Source organism: Cyclopterus lumpus, chromosome 18 (assembly GCF_009769545.1).
Source record: "Cyclopterus lumpus isolate fCycLum1 chromosome 18, fCycLum1.pri, whole genome shotgun sequence".
Lineage (NCBI taxonomy): Eukaryota > Metazoa > Chordata > Actinopteri > Perciformes > Cyclopteridae > Cyclopterus > Cyclopterus lumpus.
The window spans coordinates 8,143,496-8,162,537 of record NC_046983.1 but is presented as its reverse complement, the minus strand read 5'-3'; the positions used below and the strand labels follow the sequence as shown (position 1 = coordinate 8,162,537).

General features: G+C 42.9%; 1 protein-coding gene across 1 annotated transcript; it reads left to right on the top strand.

The window, feature by feature from the left end:
- Nucleotides 1–729: 729 nt before the first annotated feature.
- On the top strand, nt 730–17,035 carry dvl2 (dishevelled segment polarity protein 2). Its single transcript, XM_034557477.1, has 15 exons — nt 730–1,321; nt 5,227–5,296; nt 7,144–7,298; nt 10,125–10,234; nt 10,470–10,599; nt 10,974–11,064; nt 11,218–11,287; nt 11,423–11,562; nt 11,958–12,034; nt 12,124–12,191; nt 12,278–12,412; nt 12,833–12,964; nt 13,884–14,060; nt 14,411–14,635; nt 15,407–17,035. The coding sequence occupies exons 1-15, from the start codon at nt 1,161–1,163 to the stop codon at nt 15,967–15,969; spliced, it is 2,304 nt and encodes a 767-aa protein (XP_034413368.1). The 5' UTR covers nt 730–1,160; the 3' UTR covers nt 15,970–17,035.
- Nucleotides 17,036–19,042: the final 2,007 nt, after the last annotated feature.

The window sequence follows — 19,042 nt, the reverse complement described above, 5'->3', positions numbered from 1 at the left end:
CTGCCCGGTTGATAACTTATCCTTGGCTAATACTTTAACCTACTTTCGTACTTTTTACTCAATTGTATCTAACTAAAAGCTGTAGTTACACACGTTTGAACATAAAACACAGCATGTCTGGGTAACAGAAGTGTTTAATGTACAGTATAAAAACTAGGTGGCTATGTTATATGTAATAATAGGTGTGGACATAATTTTGATTATTCATGGTTAACTATATTTTTTTACATTCATTTTCAGTAGTGAAAAGTAACTAATACATTCACTCAAGTACCGTACCAAAGTACAATTTGTAGGTTATTTTAGTATTTTCATTTTGATGATGATGATACTTTAATCTTCTACTATACAACAAATTCGCAAATATTGTACATTTTACTCCATTCCATTTATTGTTAAGCTTAAGTAACTGGTTACTTTGCGAATTTAGATTATCAAAGCAAAACATACCTTATAAATGATGTTTATTAGGTGAATCAATAATATATGATCCAGCCATATAATATATTATGAAATAAACCATTCAGCATGAGTACTTTTGCTGTTGTATATTATAATGCAGGACTTTTACTTATAAGAGAGTATTTGTTTACACTATAGTATATCTAAATATCTCATACTTGTTCCACCTCTCCGTGAAACAAACGTTGAGGGTAGAGGTGGTAGAAAGAGTACGTAAAAAAAAAGGGGGTGGGGGTTTAACGTGATTACGTCACACGCCGCGTTGGCTCGCAAAAAGTGGTGAAAAGTTTTTAGACCCCCCTCCCCTGTGTGTTTTTGTTGGGGGGAAAGAAAAAAAAAATAGAAGTTTGTAGGTAGTTAACTCGGTCGTGTGAATGTGGCGAGCTCGTCGTGTTTCGGCCCCTCGGTGACAATGCGGGGCAACGAGCCGTGTTTACTCGTCTAAAGTCGGGACAGCGAGCAGGCGTTTCAAGCTTCGTTACGTCCTCTGGCTCGGACCGAAAAAAAATCTCAGTGGCCATCATCGTTTCACCTCTGCCGTCTCTCGTTAGCCACCGAGCAGCTAGCTCCGCCGCGGGCCAGCTACACACAACGGTAACGCTCCCTCGCCTCACGGTGCGTTCCCTCGCGGGGACTTCCAGCTTTATTTTTTTTTTTTGGGGTGGGGGGTGTGGAGGGAGAGAAAAGCGACCGCGGAGATGGCGGAAACTAAAATAATTTATCACATCGACGAAGAGGAGACGCCGTATTTGGTGAAGATACCCATCGCTGCCGAAAATATCACCCTGCTGGATTTTAAACAGGTCTTGAACAAGCCGAACTACAAATTCTTCTTCAAGTCTATGGACCAGGACTTCGGGTGAGCAGCTGTGGTTTTGTCTACCTTTTTTCTTTTTAAAGTTTTTTTTAAAGTGAAGAGCTTTGTGTTTTCCATGCAACACGAGTAGGGATACAAGCTGGTAAAAAAAAAAGTGACTTTTAAAAAAGTTGGAAAACAATACTTTAATGTGGCTTTTTTTTAATTGTCTGAGTGGAGGAGCATTGACATCGCACAAGATGACACTGAAATGCTCCGCTAATTTAAAAATAAACGTTCATTAAAAGTTCATAAAAAGTCGTGCAATCCGGCTGTCGTGTATTTGTCCCAGAAGGAATAACTCGTGGAGGAGGGATACCACTTGAATGAAGCCAGGTCGCCATTCAACCAACACATCCATAATCAGAAAGTGGGAAGCTATCTCGACCAGTGATGAATATTCAAGTGTTTCTATAAATAATAAGTGTTTTGGAGGCTGGGACGTTTCTCAGAAAACATCATCATTACAAAGGGGAGGCATTCCCTGTCCATGCTACTTTTTTTCTCCTTTTTCTTCTTCCCCTAATCCTCATCCCTCCCTCCCTCCTTCAGTCCATCATCTTGTGAAATCCTCGCCTTTTCTTTCTCTCGGGACTGAAGCCAGGGTTTTGTCTCCCCTCTTTAACACTTTGGCCTGCCAGCCATCCTTTCATTCCCTTGCTTCCTCTCCCCCTTTTCTCCACTCCTCCCAGAAAGAGCCGTCTCCTCTCCTCCAATCAATTAATCTTGTTTTCTTTCTTTCTTCTCTCCAACTGCTGTGCATTTTCCTGCAGAAGAATGCATGTTTGTGGTTTATTCGCCCAGCGAGACCCTCCGGGCTTCTGTTAAATGCATTGTAGTCTTGGATGAGTATTAAGGCTGGGCTATTTGCCTCTTTTCCTCTTTGGATGGCACCACCGGAGCCTGTGCCAAGGAAGCTGCAATATCAGCTCCAAACACCGAGATGAAATGGAGCAGACTGCTTTTCATTAGGCCTCCACAGAGCTGGCAGGCTAAAGCTCTCCTTCAGAGGCAGACCTTTTTGAATAAATAACAACAACACCAGTAACTGACTTGTAGGGATGTTCCCTTTGAGAAGATCTGTGTTGAGCGAGTGACCTATAAAGACACTCGACATCTGGTTGTTGAAATGATTAGTTGTGTAATCATTCAGTACGACCGCTGGCTATTTTGATCATTTCAGTTATTTATCAAGTGAAAATGCAGTTTCCCAAATACGGCTTGCTTTTTATTATTTGGTTTCACTGTAATTGATACGTGGTCTCAGTATGCAAGCAATGTTCTTACATGACTTTGGGCTCTGAGAGTTTTGTGTTTTGGCTGCTGCCGTAAGTCTGACAGTTTTTCCCCATTTCCTAGAAAGGGTAGTTGGTACATAGTGGAAATGTTCATTTGTGGCCCTAAAGAACATCATGAGCGTTAAGTAAACTCTTCTTGTGTAAATGAATTCAATTGAGTGCATGTCTACTGTGATTGCACAGAATTATTCTTTAGGGCTGGAACTTTTAAATTTATTTTCGTGCCTGATTAATCTATTTCCTTGATTTGTTGTTTGGGCTGATGGAGTGTCAGGAAAATTGTGACGAATGTACATTTCTAATCATTTGACCAACAATGTTTCCACGGCTAGACACTCTGCCTGTGTCTCTATGATGCCATAGAGTTCAACACCACAAACCACAACCTCCAAAATGACCGCACAACTAAAAGTGAACATGATAAATGTTTGATTTGATAAGAGTACCTGATAAACCGGCAACTGTGTGTGTGTCTTGAGTAGTAGTCTTCCCACAATCACCAGTGTAGTTTCCCAGTTGGCTGTCTCATTAAGAGCTTGGCCCTGTGTAACCGGACAGGACATGTTTAGACGTTGTTGGTGTTTTTCCAAAGGCGAAATCTCCTCTTCTGAAAAGAGCCACCCACTCGGCAAGGAAAGTCTTTCAAAGAGGCAGACAAATTCCCACTTCTGAACTTTATATTCCGCAACCTGGCATCTCACACACACACTTTCATTTGAATATCTCCAGTTCAGATGAAAAAACATTCAAACATAGCTCTGAGTCAGCTGTCCAATCAAAGCAGGGACGTTCCCCCCCCCCTCTACCCAAGAGAGGAGTGTGTAATAGTGTGTGTTTTCATTTGCCCTGGTATGAGGCCAGCTGTCGAGCTGAGCTGTGTGTGTGTGTGGCAGTGGGGGAGATCCATGTAGCAGAGCAGGCCAGGACCGGTGCTGGGAACCTGGGGCTGGACAGAGGCCATTTGCTGGGTGTCAGGGGTTTCCACGGGGAGAGGAAAGGGTTGAAAGAGTGGGGTTGTGTTTACTCAGGGTTGTTGGATATACTTCTGTGTATGTCTGCTGGAAAGGTGGATGAGGGAGCTGTATAAGTAAGATTTATTGTTAGAAAGGTGATGCTGTGTCGGCTGTGAAGAATTTCATATTAGCAAGAGACTGAGGGGAGGGGGGATGTGGGGAAGTGCAGGGGAAGAACTTCAGTATTAAATCCAACAGGTCTCTGCCTATTTCAGGGTTGTTTGTGCATTATTCGAGGCATCTTGGAGTGTGTGTGAAATGAATCTCGCCTGGTCACTTGTTTGTTTGGCCGAGGAATGAAGACGACTACACTCTCGGCAGAATAATGTTGCATCTGTTCATCTGTTGTCTAGAAGCAGTTTCTCGCAGCGCGAGGAAACGTTGAATAAATACAATATCATAATTTTTTATTAAACTAGTTTAACTAACATTTGGTAGCCACACACAGCTCTTAAATGCTAAATCTTCATGTAACGGGTCCCCACCAGTGCACTCAACAATCTTGCCCACAAAACCAGCGCTCAACAGCTGCTTACTTAAGCCCAGCGGAGCCTGACCAGGTCTCGCACACTAAAGAGGAGGCGCGCTGGCAGATGAAGCTGGAAAAGGGAACACTTTTGAAGGAGTTGGAGCAGTCAAGTGTCCCCCTCTGTATCACTGTTGCCCATCCTCTGTCCCAGTAAACTACTGTAATAACGTAGTGGCAGGCTGCTGAGGGCCAAATGTTTGTCTTTCTGACAAACATGGAGGAAAGCTACAGAGCAGGAAAGGCTAGCCAGATGGATCTGTGGCCTCTCAGGAGCTTTGGCCATGTGGACACTGAGATGTTGTTGTTGTTGTGTGTATCTGATTTGCGAAGCATATTTAGTTGACAAGGCTGTGTAATTTGTCAAGGAGGCACAAAAACAGAAAGTGTGTGTTTTTAGCTTAATGCTGTGTAGGAAGAGATTCCATCTGTCACTTGATGGTGGAAGAAAGATGTGTGTGTGTGTGTTCTTTTCTTATATTTGCTGTGCTAATTCATAGTTTCATGGTTTTCGGGGGTGTTTTGGTTAGATTTAGACTACAGCATAATCCCTGTGATATAATTGTACTTTCATTACGAGTGGATTTAGTTTTTGGTGATGCAAATTGAATGTGAATGAGCGGTTGCATGAAATGGTCAGTTAAGCGTGACCTAAAGCTGAAGTTTACATTAGCGTCAGTGTTGCTCAACTGGAGCCTCTTCAGTCGATTGTGTTGGCCACAGGCTGATCCATAAAACACCCGGTCACACGTATGAAAGGAATATGGCGAGCGAACAAGAACAGCTTGTCAAAGCATTTATCACATTTTAGAATTGAGCCCAGCATTTGATTTAGTTCAGCTTTGTAGTTGTCAGACTACTCTGTTATGTAATGTGCCAGGAGGGTAAACTCTTTAATATCCCTGCAGTTTCACTTGTTGTCTTTATGTCCAGACTGAAACCTGTGTGTTGTGTTCAGCCCTCATTCCTTCATCCCACGGTACCATTCAGACGCCACACACTGTGCCATAATGTTATGGTGGTGGAACAATGTATACCTGCTGAGCCTCACTGTGTCTCTCTGTTTTTCAGGGTGGTGAAGGAAGAGATTTCCGATGACAGTGCCAAGTTGCCATGTTTCAACGGGAGAGTGGTTTCGTGGGTAAGAAACGAATAAACCTGTTGCATATGTGAATGGTGGTGTATCCAGATTTCCCCTTACTCTACATCTGTAAATTACCTAATTTCAACTAATGTTAAAACCTGACTTTTTATCTTGAAAGTCAGCCAACCTCGGCAGCCAGAGGCGGTTCTCAGAAACCACGTTTCCTCTTCCTGTGCTTTCCCCCAGAACCCCCTCGGACTAATGATCTTGTCTAAAGAGCAGCAATAAAATGAAATGAAATGATTAATTTCAAATTGGAGCCATTAACGTTGAGGAATTATGTATCGTATTGCAACATCATAAACTCTTTCCTTGTTAAAGAGTGTTTGGTAAGAAAATCGGCGAAGATCAACTCTAAAGAGTGGGAAAGCTGAAACCAGCCAGACTAAACACGAGGAAACGACTTCCATGAGAGAAATAAATCTTCTTGGAGCTTAAGCCACAGTCTGAGTCACTGTAGCCAACAGCATGTCCTGGTAGTTTCGCTAGACCATTAACATGTTTGCTTCCATTTAACTTATGGTCTGGTCCCTTCTTTTAGTTTGATTAATTCCTTTACAGCGTTACTAAACTATTTTTTTGTATGATCTTGATAGTAGTCTAATTTCGTGATGTCATTTTCTCTCTTTTTATTGATACCATTGAATATATTTTACAAAAGACAAGAAAAAACAAACAAATCTAAATTGCACAAGATCCAAGTGGGCTATACATTTCTCACTCTTGTCAACATTGTCCTATGATTCATCAATACTTCCCCAATCACAATACGACTTTACTTAAGATTCCCCTCAAAAAAGTGAAATGACTGTAAAGACACTTTTACCAGTAAATGTAAATCAGGACTGTTTGCTCGGCGTTGCTGTTTGAGCCATTTGAGCGTTAGCTTTTCTGAACAGATCACAAATGTGCATGTTGCCAGGCACCGCTTTCATACTCTCCCTTTCGCCACCAGAAGGCCCAGTCGTCGTACCCCACCCCGTACATTTGAATAGAGACAAAACATCGGTACTGGGCCGAGATAAGCAGGTTTGCGGCTGAAGCATCTGTTAAGTGCATAAGAAGGAGGAGAGGCATTAAAAGAGGGGGAACAAAGCTCAGAGACCAGAGGGACTGATATGTGATCTGCAGGCCATGATGGATGAAGGGATCCCAGAAGACAAGTGTTTCATAGTCTCATAGCTATTAATGGAGGGGGGGGGGAGCAGGCTGAAAGACTCCATTGGGTTGAGTTATTTTGACGGGGAATGCAAAGCTTGATTCGGTGCACCAAATGTCCCGGACGCTATGCATTTAGCAATGTGTGTGCAGGCATTTCCGAATGCTGTGGTGCTAAAATGCACAGATCCTGAACAATTCACAGCATTAAAAGACTATTTCTTTGTTATATTTTAACCCAATACGCCCTTTTTTTGTGGAGGGGAGGGGTTATAACTACATTTCGTCCCCTTCCTGCGTATGTTTTCATAGTTCATGTAATTGGATGCTGTCTGGTATTCATCCTAATTGTTGCTGTGTGTTACCTCTGTGTGTGTCTGCACAGTTGTAGGCACTTTTGTTGTATAAATGAGGAGAGACAGGTTAAGTGTAGGATAATGTTTCAGTATGCCCTTGAGACGTCCATCTGAAACGAGTGCAGTGTTTATGTGTCAAAGTAGTTGACATCTTACCCGCTTTTCCTCCCTACTCCTCCCTTCGATCCTCTCGTTTTCTCACCCTCTCTTCCCCCTGTCCTCAGTTTCTTTTGCAAATTTCTCTCCACATCTCCTCTCTGCCTTTTTTTCCAGATTGGATTCTCTCTGTTTTTGTCTCCTGATTTTGTTGTTGTTGTCCTTTCCTTCCAGTTGGTGTCTTCAGACACTCCGACAGCAGAGCCTCCAGTGGCAGTGGTTCCTCCTGTGGAAACGACTACCCAGCCTTCGCCCCCTCCTCCGCCCCTCCCACCCCCACCTGCAGAGAGGACCGGGGGCATCGGGGATTCCAGACCGCCCTCCTTCCAGTAAGCAAAGCGCACACTCATTTGAAACGTATATAATGCACCGTATATTTACCTAAAGAGGGGCATCACAAGGCCAAGAACCGTCTCAAAAACTTCCGAACTTAAATATACACTTGAGCTTCTCCCTCAGCTGTAATGTAGATACCTTATCTTTTCCTGAATATCTCCCACACTCCCAGTATCACGTTGCTACAAGAATAGCAAGAATATACTACAGCTCATTTGAACCCGATCTCAGCTGAGGCCACCCTTGTCATTACTGTGGTGTGGTCTGGGAGAAGCTTTCAGTAGTCTTTTCTTTTTAATATCTCAATGTTGAGTATTTAGAATATTGTTTTACTGCGCAATACATTTTAACCACATTTGGGTAATGTTTCTTTTAGACGCTAAATGCTCCACTATGTTCACCAGCTTGTTGCTAACTTTGTCTGTCTGTAAAGTGCTTAACAGGTAGCCGTGTTGAATAGAACTTTTACATTGAAATGACACAAATGAGAATGTTGAGACCGAATCAAAATCATAAATCTGTGGACTCTAAAACCAAAACAATTTATTGAGCGAAAGGTTACTGCAGAGTCGGAGGTATAGTTTTCTACTACAAACTATCCCTTTCACATTACACACAGCCATTTGATCCATCGTTCATATACAAATGGTGAACAGCTGTAAAGAGTATGAAACCACAAGGCAGTCTAGTCACCTCGTCCTTTAGCATCCATGCTAACCTCCTAAAATGAGAGGAAACTATTACTGTAATCTGAATGGAGCTTGTGGTGTCCAAAACAAATGAAGTAAGTATTGTAATTATCATAGGATCTTACCATCACTCTTACCTTGGAGAGAAGGATGTTGTCTGGGGCTCTTTAAGTTTGGATTAGGGTCAGATGGAGTTCACACAACTTCCCATTGCGGCTGCAGCGCTCTCATTCATTTCTTGTGTTTGGACCTCGTCCCTTTTGTCTCCGGCGGCTTCAGGAGGGTTCGCTGATGGATTTTTAATCCAATTTAATTCCACCAAATGTGTGGTTTGCAGCCGGTGGAGAATTAACCGCTTCGCTTTCTTTCCATGCTGCGTTTTGGAGCTGGAACCACGCCATCGCTCATCCTGGAAAATGAAAGGTCATTCAAATTGTAGGGTCTTTTTTCTTTTCATCTTGCTTTCATCGTGAACCACAAGCCGTGCGCTGTCTTCCTATGTAATCAGCATATTTGTCAGTGTGCTAATGGTACTGAAGTCTGCTGCCCTGCGTAGGCTTACTGGGCCATTTGCTTGTTGCTACATGCGTATTGGTCCGTTACCAGCTGTGGATGTGACGACTGTTCTCACGGCCAAAAGTTGCTTTTCCTTCATTCGAGCTCGACCAAATATCTGCTGATGCTAGCTTGTTATGAGTATGAATCTAGGTTTACGGTAATAACTAAAACTGACAATACAAAGTTTGTTATAAGCCATTTATTGTTCAGTTTAATATCTATCTTAGAAAATAAAGAAGATGTTTCTCTTAAATATTAATATCAGTTGGGCTACACCGTTACCTGCAAACCTTTTTTTGTATTTATAATTCACTATCTGGGGACAGCTAAGCATCTCCTCAATTAATCAGTAGATTTCTGTGCATTATAAACATACAATCTGACTTTTTTTCAACAAACAAGAGATAATGGAGACTTAAGTGTGCAGTTCCATACATGGAGGACAGAAATCTGGCAACTAAACAAAAAGAATGAACAAATAAGGTGCAAACAAGATGCAGTGCAATAACAAACATGTAGTGCAATAATATAAATATAAAAATAGTGTAACTATAAAAACGGTTTGTGTAAATATGTCAACAAATCTAAAGTGATAAACAGTAATATGTGTTTTATGTTATGTAGTAAGATTCAAGTAGTCCAAGTCAATTGAGGGAGGCTATGAAGTGACAAGCACTAGAAACTTTAGTTTAGTCTGTTAGACAATAAATCACACACAACTACATAAATGTGACGGATGACGAGGTGAAGACTGTTCCATTGTGCTCCAAGATGTAGCAACACAATTACCTGCTACACCAAACTAAAGTGTGTACGATATACAGACTTTAAGTGCCATTGAGCACAGTATGGTGTACTTCCTGCTCTTGCAGTACGCGGCTCGATGTGACCGAGCTCATACCTGACGGGCCGATAGGTCTCCTGTCACCTGATCTGGTTCCTGTAAATTTCAGTACGGCTTAAAGCGTCAGCTTCAAATAGTATCTGGATACAATTTAGTTTGATCTCATATTTTATTATCTTGTCTGCAAGAACTCTATGGAAGTGACAAGTGGATGTGGATCATATTGTTATAAAGTGTACTGTATACCTTTTAACATTCTGTAATATTTCCTATTTATTGTGCATTTACTCCCAATGCGTGCGTTTGTCTGCAGCATATACTTTTTAATTGACCCTCCTTTTAGATGAAAAAAGTTCTTTTGAATTAAGTGATCACAGCCTGCTAAATGTATTCATCGAGTTTACAGTTCACGTGACAAATAATCCATAACCTCAATCTAGAGTACAGGAGTCATATTTTCAAACTCACTGAATAATTTGAATCCACCTCAAGTTTTATGTGGAATAAAAAAAGCTGCTTTTTTTTTTTTTCTTCTCTAAACTGTCCATGAGCATTTTATAGGAGTGCAATGCTAAATATTTTTGTATTTTTTTAGAGTCCTAAAACACATTTATTGGTTATTACATGAATACCCCGTCTGTAAAAAGAGATGTAACTTTGGTGCATTAACACCGTTGACGTTCCCTGCTGCTCTATTGCTTACTGTGCTGCTGCCTCGTCGTTTACAGCCCCAACGCGACGGGCAGCGTGGAGACCTTGGACGACCAGACTGAAACCGAGTCTGTAGTTTCCTTCAGGAGGGAGAGGCCTCGGCACAGAGAGAGCATGGAGCCACACGGTAAGACCCCGCAGCTCACAGCGGCAATGCATACATGCTCTTTTTAATGATCACGGTTTGGCACGCTCCCAACATCCTAACAATGAATGTGTGATCTAATCGTCAATGTCAAGAAGTGAGGAACGTGTGTAATCTACGAAGAAAAGGAAGACAAAACGCCGACTTGAGCAAACATGAGAATTCACGGTGAACTTCTTCCCTCTTGTCCGTCGGGTTGTCTTCCGTGGCGTCCCAGGGCCTCGCATGAACGGCCAGACCCGACTGGAGCGCCACCTGGCTGGATACGAGAGCTCCAGCACGGTGATGAGCAGCGAGCTGGAGACCACCAGCTTCTGCGACTCTGAGGACGACGACACCATGAGCAGGTGAGAGATCCACGGAGGAGAGCAGAGTGGGCCGGAACAGAGTCTGGGTCGTTTGTGAGAGCGAGGAGACGTTCTGCTCGGCTGCGTTCAAAATAATCATCGTGCTGCGCATTAAAGCCATGCAAAAAAAAAAGGCATATTCAGCAATTTTGGACACTCAATTTATATTGGATATGTTCATGTCTTTGCTTTCAATTCATGCATCCATTTTATAGAGAAGACAATGCAGTTTTTGTTGGTTTGATGTATTTATGCTTTTATGTGAAAGTCCTGGCGGCCTTGTTTGTGTGTTGTTATTTCTGCGGGTGCTAACGGTGTGTGACGGCACGTTTCTATTCTTACTCGTCACCGTTTGTTGACCCTTGACCTTGTAGGTTCAGCAGTGCGACGGAGCAGAGCACAGCCTCTCGGCTTCTGAAACGCCACCGCAGACGCAGGAAACAGCGCCCCCCACGCTTGGAGAGGGTTTGTACCATCCGACTGTTCTGACTTGTTTTTCTCTTCACTGCGTTTCTTTGCTGAATCACAAGTTTAAAGAGGCATTGAAGGGATTTGCTCGGACATGGTATTTTTGTACACGCGCAAATCTGATGGTCATTTTGTGTTTTTCCACTCCAGGCCTCCTCCTTCAGCAGCGTGACCGACTCCACGATGTCCTTGAACATCATCACCGTCACTCTTAACATGGGTCTGTAAACTCCTGACGTGTTCTTGTGTTGACTGTCAGTTTGGAAAATATTAAACTTATGAATCAGAACTACAGCCTTGATTCCAATACTGTACTTCACCTTTTTAACTCCGTTGTGATTTCTCGACAATACAGAGAAGTACAATTTCCTGGGCATCAGCATCGTGGGCCAGAGTAATGAAAGGGGGGATGGAGGCATCTACATCGGCTCCATCATGAAGGGAGGAGCTGTGGCTGCAGACGGACGCATCGAACCTGGTGACATGCTGCTGCAGGTGAGGAAGCGTACAGGGTTGATCCTAGATCAAAGTGTGATGTGCAATCATGTTTTTCTGAATTCTGGTCTAGCTTTCAGTCGTTATGCCTTGTGAGGCCCATTTGGGGATCTTTTCCAGCTTAGTTGTAATGTAGATACACGAGATGCAAATAAATTAAATCAGGGCTTATGTGTGTGACTGCAGCAAAGGTTTATTTTCACTTCTTGATTTAATTGATTAGGTCTCTAAAATGACACAAATAGTGAACATTGCCATTCATCTTCTCCTTAAAAATATAAAGCTGAAACAAGGGAATGACTTCAGTGATTAATCGATTATCAATCTATTATCTGTCAATCAGCTAATCATTTTAGCTGTACTTGAATAACATCTTTTGTCTATTTCTTTAAAAGGTGAATGACATCAACTTTGAGAATATGAGTAACGACGATGCAGTGCGGGTGCTGCGGGAGATTGTACACAAGCCAGGGTGAGTTTAATATAATCAGACAAGCTCTTTCAAGTTGTGTCTGTACACAAGTGGGTAACGTGGTTCTCATGACTCTTGGTGTTTGCCAGGCCCATCATCCTGACGGTGGCTAAGTGCTGGGACCCGTCTCCTCAGGGCTACTTCACTCTGCCTCGCAGTGAGTACAGAGCTGCCGTTTATGCCCCCGTTTGGTAGTGCACTGCCGTCGGTAACGGTTTCCTTTTCTCTCCTCCACCTGTGCAGATGAACCAATCCGACCCATTGACCCAGCAGCGTGGGTGAGCCACTCTGTCGCTATGACCGGGGTGTACCCGCCCTTCCCAGGCAGCTCCTCCCTCAGTACCATCACCTCCTCCTCCTCCGTCACCGAGACCGAACGTGAGAGCTTCTTCCGGCGTCTCACTAATCATCTCCCTCTCGTGTGCTGTAACCCACCTCTCCTCTTCATTCTCAGTTCTTTCACATCCACCCAAAACTCGTAAAACTACATCCTCCACAGTTTCTTTGTCAGCGTCGATGTTCAAGGCCTGAATAATGTTTGTTATTCTAAAGTGTTTCCTTCTGTCTCTTCTCTTCTGGCAACGTCAACGCAGGAATCCTCTTTCCCATCTGTCTTTCTGCCTTTGTTGCTGTTGTGTGATGTGATGAATGGTGTCTGTGGCTTTTCTGCCTTTTGATCTCCACTTCAAAGTTACATTCCTGGCCTTCTGGTTTTGACCCAGATTTCACCTCTTTGGTAATCTTTCATTCATCCTTGCGTGTCTACATTTCCTAAAATGCCCGTCTGCCTCTTTCCAGGTTTTGATGACTTCAACTTATCACTGCACTCTGACATGGCATCTGTTGCCAAGGCCATGGCCTCACCCGAGTCTGGTCTGGAGGTCAGGGACCGCATGTGGCTTAAAATCACCATCCCCAACGCTTTCCTCGGTAAGACTATTCAGTGGAGTCAAAGTACATTAGTTACATGGACGTTCTGGGCCTCACAGGTCTTTACAGGGCGTCCATTATGTTCTCAGAATTAAAGCCGTGTGACTGGTTACCAGGGAAAACCCCTAAAGTGCATCTGTTTAATTGGAATCACCTGCAACTGAATCACAAGGAGCGATTACATAATCTATGTTTGTCAATGTTGTGCTTCTTGAAATGAAAGGTTTTTTTTGGGTGTTTTTTCAATTTCTGGTTCCAACATCCATTTCACAATACTTTAGTAATAATCGAGCTTCTTGCAGGTCATGTAATTGCTGAGCTGCACTAGTACTTCAGATTTCAGGCCACCAACGCTATCCACTAATTCCCAAAAGCCAGGAAATCAAAAGATTTTGTTTTCCATAACTACGGAGGAAGAACAAAATAACACTTTTGTTTTGAGAATGTCAGAGGGAGGTGTTTAATGGACATTTTTGAAGCGGTTGTTTGTCTTTAAAATAGTAATGCTATTTTGTTGAAATCCCGTTCTTGGAACAGTAAAGTAAATGGATATTGATTGCATATTGATAATGCTGGTTTAAATAATTAAAATGCATTTGTCTTGTGTGCTTTGTGTTTTTTGTGTTTTTACACTTGCGCTCTGATTTGAACGTTATGATGAAAATACTCCAGCTTACCACTAATAGTTTCACTGTATGTGGAATATTATTGTATTTATCTATATAATATGAAAGTTATCGTCATCCCTTTTTTGTTTATCTATTTTAGTTTAATTTGAATTTTGTTATACTTTGTATATATAGATAGTATACATTTATTTTCCTTATTTCTTGTTAAGAATACAGTGAATCTTTGTCACAGATATTTCCTCTAGGACGAATTAAGCTCCGCCTTATCTCACGTGTCATGCATCCACCAGGCTCGGACGTAGTGGAGTGGCTCTTCCACCACATCGAGGGATTCCAGGACCGCCGCGAAGCCAGGAAGTACGCCAGCAACCTGCTGAAGGCCGGCTTCATCCGACACACCGTCAACAAGATCACCTTCTCCGAACAATGTTACTACGTCTTCGGAGATTTAAGCGACTGTGAGAACTGTGAGTAATGTCATCTGGATGTCATCCGCATCAAAGGCCGAGAATGTTACACTTAATCACATTTGCACACATGCCTTTTGTGGACACGCTGGTGGCTGTAATCACGTGAACACTTCAGTTATGGAAGGGTTTCTTTGATATGCCGCCAGCCCTAAACTCAGAACCTCCAGAAAGCATGTCGCAACAAGCGCAGAAAACCCCCCAACAGAGTGTCCACAAAGCGCAGCAGTTGTTACACGTTGAGTAGCATGTCTGTTCTGACTTTCTGAAGCATACGACTTCTAAACATTCGCGCCGAAGAGGAACGTTCCACTCCTTCTATTGTTCATCTCCTCTTATCTCCCGCCCAGACATGGCCAACCTTTCTCTGAATGACAACGATGGCTCCAGCGGGGCCTCGGACCAGGACACACTGGCCCCCCTGCCTCTCCCCGGGGCCTCTCCCTGGCCCATGATGCACACCTTCCCCTACCAGCCCTACCCGACACATGCCTTCTCCAGCCAGCCCCCTCCGTACCACGAGCTCACCAGCTACAGCTACGCCCCCGGCAGCACCGGCAGCCAGCACAGTGAAGGTGAGCACAGACACCCTGCTGAGAACCTGAGGGGACATTACACGACCACACACTGATTATTAAGCTTCATCCCAATAACTACAAATGATGTATACTTTAAAATCACTTCTGGCTTTTTGTGAATTGATCTCTCAAATTTGCTCTTTTATAGTCTACAGTTCATGCCACTCTAGGACAGAGTTGACAAGTGTCAATGTAGTGCTATTAATTAATTAATTAATTAATTAATTAATTAATTATTATTTATTTGTGGCTGTTTGGTAATGCATTTGTGAGCAAAGACTGTTGAGACGAGTATATTTCTCAGTTTACTCTTCGATGATGGCATCAGGATTATTAATAAAATACACTATTGACACGGTATTAAATATGTAAATCAAAGGATCATTGTTTTGGGAACCATATTACAGACAAAGAATAACGGCTGTTAGCTTTGCCTCTTGACAACGCTGTGCAGTGGAGGGCTGAAGTCATGACGTCCTGTGCTGACCAGCTGGAACTGGAACTCAGTCGTTTTTAAAATACCAACCATATCCACCATATACACATGATGCTACAGATGAGCGAGGCTCGGTTCCAGTTAGTGCAAAGGATGAACTATATAGTATTTAGTTTTATGCTGTTAAAAAAATGCAGTTCAGCATCTTTAAAGTAAAACAGTTTGACCAAATGCAACTGTATAGAAAAGAAGGATAAACGGTCTAAAAAGGACATTGAAGCTTTCTCGCTCAACTCCGCTTGCGTCTTATGTAACAGTGTTTTTCCCCCCAGGGAGTCGGAGCAGTGGGTCGACGAGAAGCGAGGGCGAGCGTCGTCGCAGCACTAAAGGCCCGGGCAGCACTGTGGGTGGAGGGGAGAAATCCCCCTCAGGCGTGGGTGTAGAAGGTGGCGGGGCAGACTCGCGCTCCGGCAGCGGCAGCGAATCCGAATACTCCACCCGCAGCAGCCTGAGGCGCGGCCACGGTTCAGCTGCCCCCAGCGAGCACAGCCACGCCTCCTCCCAGCGCTCCCACCATCACCGCATTCCCCAACCGCCCCACATGTCTCCCTACCCGCCCGGTATCCTTCCTTACAACCCCATGATGGTGATGATGGTACCCCAGCACCCACACCAGGCCATGGCAGCCGCTCACGCTCTTCCTCACGCGCAGCAGCTGATCACAGGCCCCATGCACCCGACTCTAGCCCCGCTCCCCTCCTCCACCCCAGGGGGGCCCCCTGGCGCCCCGCCCACTCGTGACCTGGGCGCCGTGCCCCCGGAGCTGACTGCATCCCGCCAGTCGTTCCACCTGGCCATGGGCAACCCCAGCGAGTTCTTTGTGGACGTCATGTAGTATCTCTGTCTTGGTGGAGCGGCCATTCATGTGAAGTTGGTGTTCGGTTCCCACTTGTTTTTAACGAGGATCTGGCGGTCGCTTTTTGAGCTCACAAGTGCCTATTGGATTCAGGGCACTTGTTACAAATTTGGTGAGAACAGGGTTTAACACTGACAAAGAGATAGATAACAGTTATTTTTTCAAACCTAAATCCAGAAAGACCAGTTCTACTTTCTCATCTCAGTGGTGAGCTAGTTTTTCCACAAAAAGAAGATTTCGATCGCCTATCGGAGCTGCTCAGCATCCTGGCTTTTAATATCCTCAAAACCAAAATACTATATTTTTAGGAAGGGATACACCTTCCCAAACCAGCTAAGAATGTCAGAGCTTTCGATCCAGGAAGCGCGCGGACCACAGTTTAACACTAGAGGGTGCCAGGTACACTGCGTACTTGAAAAGGATACAATCCTGTATACAAATCTGGTTCATCATGCCAGATTGGTTGGCAGCACAGGAGTATATTGAGTGCCTTACTCTCTGCAATTTTAGAGACATTTTCACACTCCAGGTACATAAAACAACTAATTTTGTTCCATCATTGTTTGACAATGACCTTCTCTGTATATACATCTACTTCTCCTATGTAAATGCAAGAATACACAACGGCAAGCTCTAATGTGAAAAAGAAAATAGGTCCAAAAATGTCAGGTGAACTTGTGTTTAGTAATCACTGTCTAGGCCTAGTCGTCAGTAACTCTAATTGTGAGGAGTTGTGGGTATGGACTGTAAAGGCTTAACGGTACTAATACGTGCAGACAAACAAGTGGTACTTTTTGATTACATACAGTGTATATCTTAAGTAACTGTGATCCAAATGCCCCATGCTTATTATTATGTAACTGACTTGCATTATTCAACCATTTCGTTTTTGTATGAGTGACTATATAAATCATGTATAACCGAACTATTAAGGTGCTAAATGAAGATTCAACATTTAAACAAAAATGACATTGACAGTGTCACATTGTTTGATTTCATATCGCCACCTTTGTTTGTGTACTTGATAATAAATTTGATACTTGCATACTGTCCAGACTTCATCATTTTAAGAGGGGGATTCAAATTCCTTGCAAGTGTGAGGCTGCTCAAGGCACCTTTTCTGCGAGCCGGATGTTGATGACGTCGTACGGGCGAACGAGCGAAATGATTTTGAGAAAATTGGTCAGTGTCGTCGGCAAAGAAGAGAATGAGAGCCTTGTTCTATAAGTAAGCTTTTGTTTCCTTGTGGTTTCATTGCAGAAAGCTGAAGACCAGTCTTCCTGTGGCTTTCCCTGATACATAAAGTGTTTACCACAGTGAGATCTTAGACAAAGTGACCTTAAATCCCATACGCTGATTACCCTGCACATCTACTGTAGCAGAGATGTTGCTGTATTTAAATCCGTATGGGAGCCTAGTTTTAGATGAGCAGCAGCTCAGGATCTTTATTTTTCTATCACAGAAAATATAATAATTTTTGACACATTATTTTGCTCCATTACAATTTTCTCTGCTTATAAACATATAGTGTGATTACAAAGAGAGGCGCCTGTGATCCACTGAAAGTCAGAGTGGTGGAGTGACACAGAGCTACTAGAGCGAAGACTCTTCCAATGTATAGAAAGGTCGCTGACTCAATGATAGATGACAGTTTATAGCTCATGCAACACAATCTGAAACCACTACAATATTTGAGTTGTACATACATACATACATACATAATAGGCACCTGAACCTAAGCTGATACACAGTTTGTACAGTGGGATTGCATTTCCTATATATGCATTTTAAATGACTTCTCATTGTACTTGGTTTCTGACTTGGGCGGTCTCAAGATAGGACTTTCCAGCAGCGGAAACCTGTTCACAGCAGACCACGCCATATTTAACCACAGCAGTCAGAACAAGAGAATGCGGAGAAGAGAGCGGGCTAGTTTAAAAGTTGCCCCCCCCCGCTTACATTTATGGTTAGAAGAAGTTATTAATAGACCAGAGGGGATTTTTTTAATGCATGTTCTGCTTATGTCTGCATCCAATGCTGTATGTCGCAGTTTATTTCCTTTTTTTTGTATGTCTTCACCCTAAAGAAATAGAAAATAAATAGTGGAGAATAAACAATATGGCATGTTTAAGGAATACAAGCACGTTATTATTTCCATTTTAGATAGTATGTACGATCGTCCATGGCCTTTTAATGTAGTCCCGAGGAAGGGTAAAGCTGACTTGTTCATATACATATACAGAGATGCATGTTTTAAACTTGTGTATGCGCCATTCAGTAGAAGATATGCATTTGATGGCATCAGTTCCTGCTCCATCAGTCTTCACTCTCCCTGGTTTGTCTGCATTCTCAAGATGAAACATCTCGGTTCCTTTGACAGTGTCTGATGTCAGAATAAACTACACACTCTCCACTGTGTTTCACTGTAGCTCGAGTGGGGGGAGGCTCCATAAATAGGTGCATCACCCATCTGTGAGAAAGAAGAATTATATCCAGCTGAAGAATGACGCTGTGGGTGCTGAGACGAACTCTTACCTGGTTGTCTTGGGAAGATCCATCAGTAGCCTCTGAAGAAACAAACCGTATTTTAATAATAATAATAATAATAATAATGCATTTAATTTATATAGCGCTTTTCATAATACTCAAAGACACTTCACATAATTAAAACATCCTAAAAGCTAAAAATAAATAAATAAGAATAGCTAAAATACAGGTAAAACAAATAAATAGGGACTTTGAGTCGCTCGGACCCTGATAAGAAAACAAAAACAAAAACAAACAATCACACATTAAAAGCAGTTCTGAACAGGTGGGTTTTGATTTGCGATTTGAATGAGGAAAGATCAGTGCAGTCTCGGATGAGTTTGGGGAGAGAGTTCCAGAGGGAGGGGGCAGATATGGAGAAGGCTCTATCACCCCATTTTCTGGAACGCGCACACAGAAAGACGTATCTAACCATGCAAATAGTTTTGGTATATTAATGATATCTTTCACCACCCAATACAGCATCTTCTCATAAGATTAAAATATATTCTGTCGTCTCAAGTTT

Coding starts and splice junctions, on each gene's coding strand:
- dvl2 (XM_034557477.1), top strand. CDS start 1,161: ATGGCGGAAACTAAAATAATTTATCACATCGACGAAGAGGAGACGCCG. Junction 1,322..5,226: donor TCTATGGACCAGGACTTCGG/GTGAGCAGCTGT, acceptor TCTGTTTTTCAG/GGTGGTGAAGGAAGAGATTT. Junction 10,235..10,469: donor AGAGAGCATGGAGCCACACG/GTAAGACCCCGC, acceptor GTGGCGTCCCAG/GGCCTCGCATGAACGGCCAG.